This window comes from Meleagris gallopavo, chromosome 4, assembly GCF_000146605.3.
Source record: "Meleagris gallopavo isolate NT-WF06-2002-E0010 breed Aviagen turkey brand Nicholas breeding stock chromosome 4, Turkey_5.1, whole genome shotgun sequence".
Taxonomy (NCBI): Eukaryota; Metazoa; Chordata; class Aves; order Galliformes; family Phasianidae; genus Meleagris; species Meleagris gallopavo.
In genome coordinates, this window is record NC_015014.2 from 45,543,857 (window position 1) to 45,545,399 (window position 1,543).

Sequence of the window (1,543 nt, forward strand, 5' to 3'; positions counted from 1 at the left end):
AAGCTAACTGATCGAGAAAGAAAATGCTATTTTTACTCTCCCGTGATCAGAAGGTGTTCTTTACGAGATACAAGTGAGACACTGAGTGGGAGATCAGCTGGTTTACATCTGACTTCAAAGGAAGGAACGCTCACATATGTCTGAAAGGTTGGCATTGAACATATTTCCAAGAAATGAAAAAACTTTAAAATGATGAATCATGTTACGACTGTAATAATGTAGCTGAAATTAGTGTTGCATTTTTATAGCACTTTTCTTTTCAAAACAGCCTGTATTATTCAAAATAATGTATTTTGTGTGTTATTTCATTAGTATTGTGGAGTTGATTCTTACAAGGCAGAAAAAAATATGCTAAAGAGAACACTAACATTTGCATTGTCCCTTAGAACTCAGACCTTGAAGGCAATTTGTGATAGTCAGAACTCATTTCTGGTGGAAGGCTATGAGATGAGAAACTGAGTTCATCTTTGTAGAGAATGCAAGGGAAAATAAAGATGAAGATATGGGATTGGTCAAAATGCCTACGTTTAAAATGGATTGATATGGTTTCTCACATGACCCTTTATTCAGATGTGTATAATTTTGGAGAAAATAAAGTGCACTAGTTACAAATTTTAAGTCTAACTTCCATAATCACCTGGAGTTTCTAGTGTCTCAAAATATGCAAGTAAAAGAACTTAAAATTTGGTATGGAACTTGTGTTAATAAGTGGTAGGGTTTGTGCCACAGTTCTTGCTAGTAAAGTAAGAGAAGTAGAATAGAACGTGTATTTACTTTATAAAAACAGTAGGTTGCAGAGATTACTCTAAAGTTTATGCGTCTATGATTTTGCGTGCAGGAATTAATTCACAAATTTTATCTTTTAAATCTTAGAAAAATCATTACTCATGTCTTGAGTTGACAAGAGATTGATAGTAAAGTCTCTGAAAGCTTTTCTGTTAGGATCATGGCTCAGCTAGTGCTGAAGGAGCCATGAAAAGCTTGTAACTGGGGCTGGCCCTGGAACCATGTTACAGGTCCTTATGTAAAAAGTCCTGCAAAGAAGTCTTATCTCAAACTCTTTTACAGTACTGTGCCAGTAGGTGGCATATGCAGTGTAGGGGAAGGACAGATCAGGGAAAAAATATAGGGAAATTAGGACAGAAATTAGAAACTGCAGAGAATATTTTCACCCTTTCAGAGAATTGTCCTTTTTCTGCCTATACACAGTGGATATTTACAACTACTGACATGTGATTGTACAGAAGGAAGGGATTACTAAGAAATTAATTTAAAAATTAAAAGCTAGAAAAATGATTTAGAGCTGTAGACAATGGTATCCTTCATTGGCCGAAATAATGTTGGTGGTCCATTGGGTGTGAGATTGGCTTTTCCATAGCAAATGACATCAAATTTGTACACAACATTTCACCTTCCTTACTGATCTGATGTGCTGGCCATGGAAACTTTCCCAAATCACAAAATAATCTGTTGAAGTGTGTGTGCTGGGAGGTGTTAAGGATGGAACAGATTTTTTAAATTTATCAAGAATAGGTGGTTTTTT

General features: G+C 35.3%; 1 protein-coding gene across 1 annotated transcript in view; it reads left to right on the forward strand.

The window, feature by feature from the left end:
• Positions 1–1,312: 1,312 nt before the first annotated feature.
• NFXL1 (nuclear transcription factor, X-box binding like 1) overlaps positions 1,313–1,543 on the forward strand; it is a 21,531-nt gene continuing 21,300 nt past the window's right edge. The window contains exon 1 of the mRNA XM_010710211.1: positions 1,313–1,355. Within this exon, the coding sequence (XP_010708513.1) occupies positions 1,313–1,355 (43 nt within the window). The remainder of the gene's footprint in view (positions 1,356–1,543) is intronic.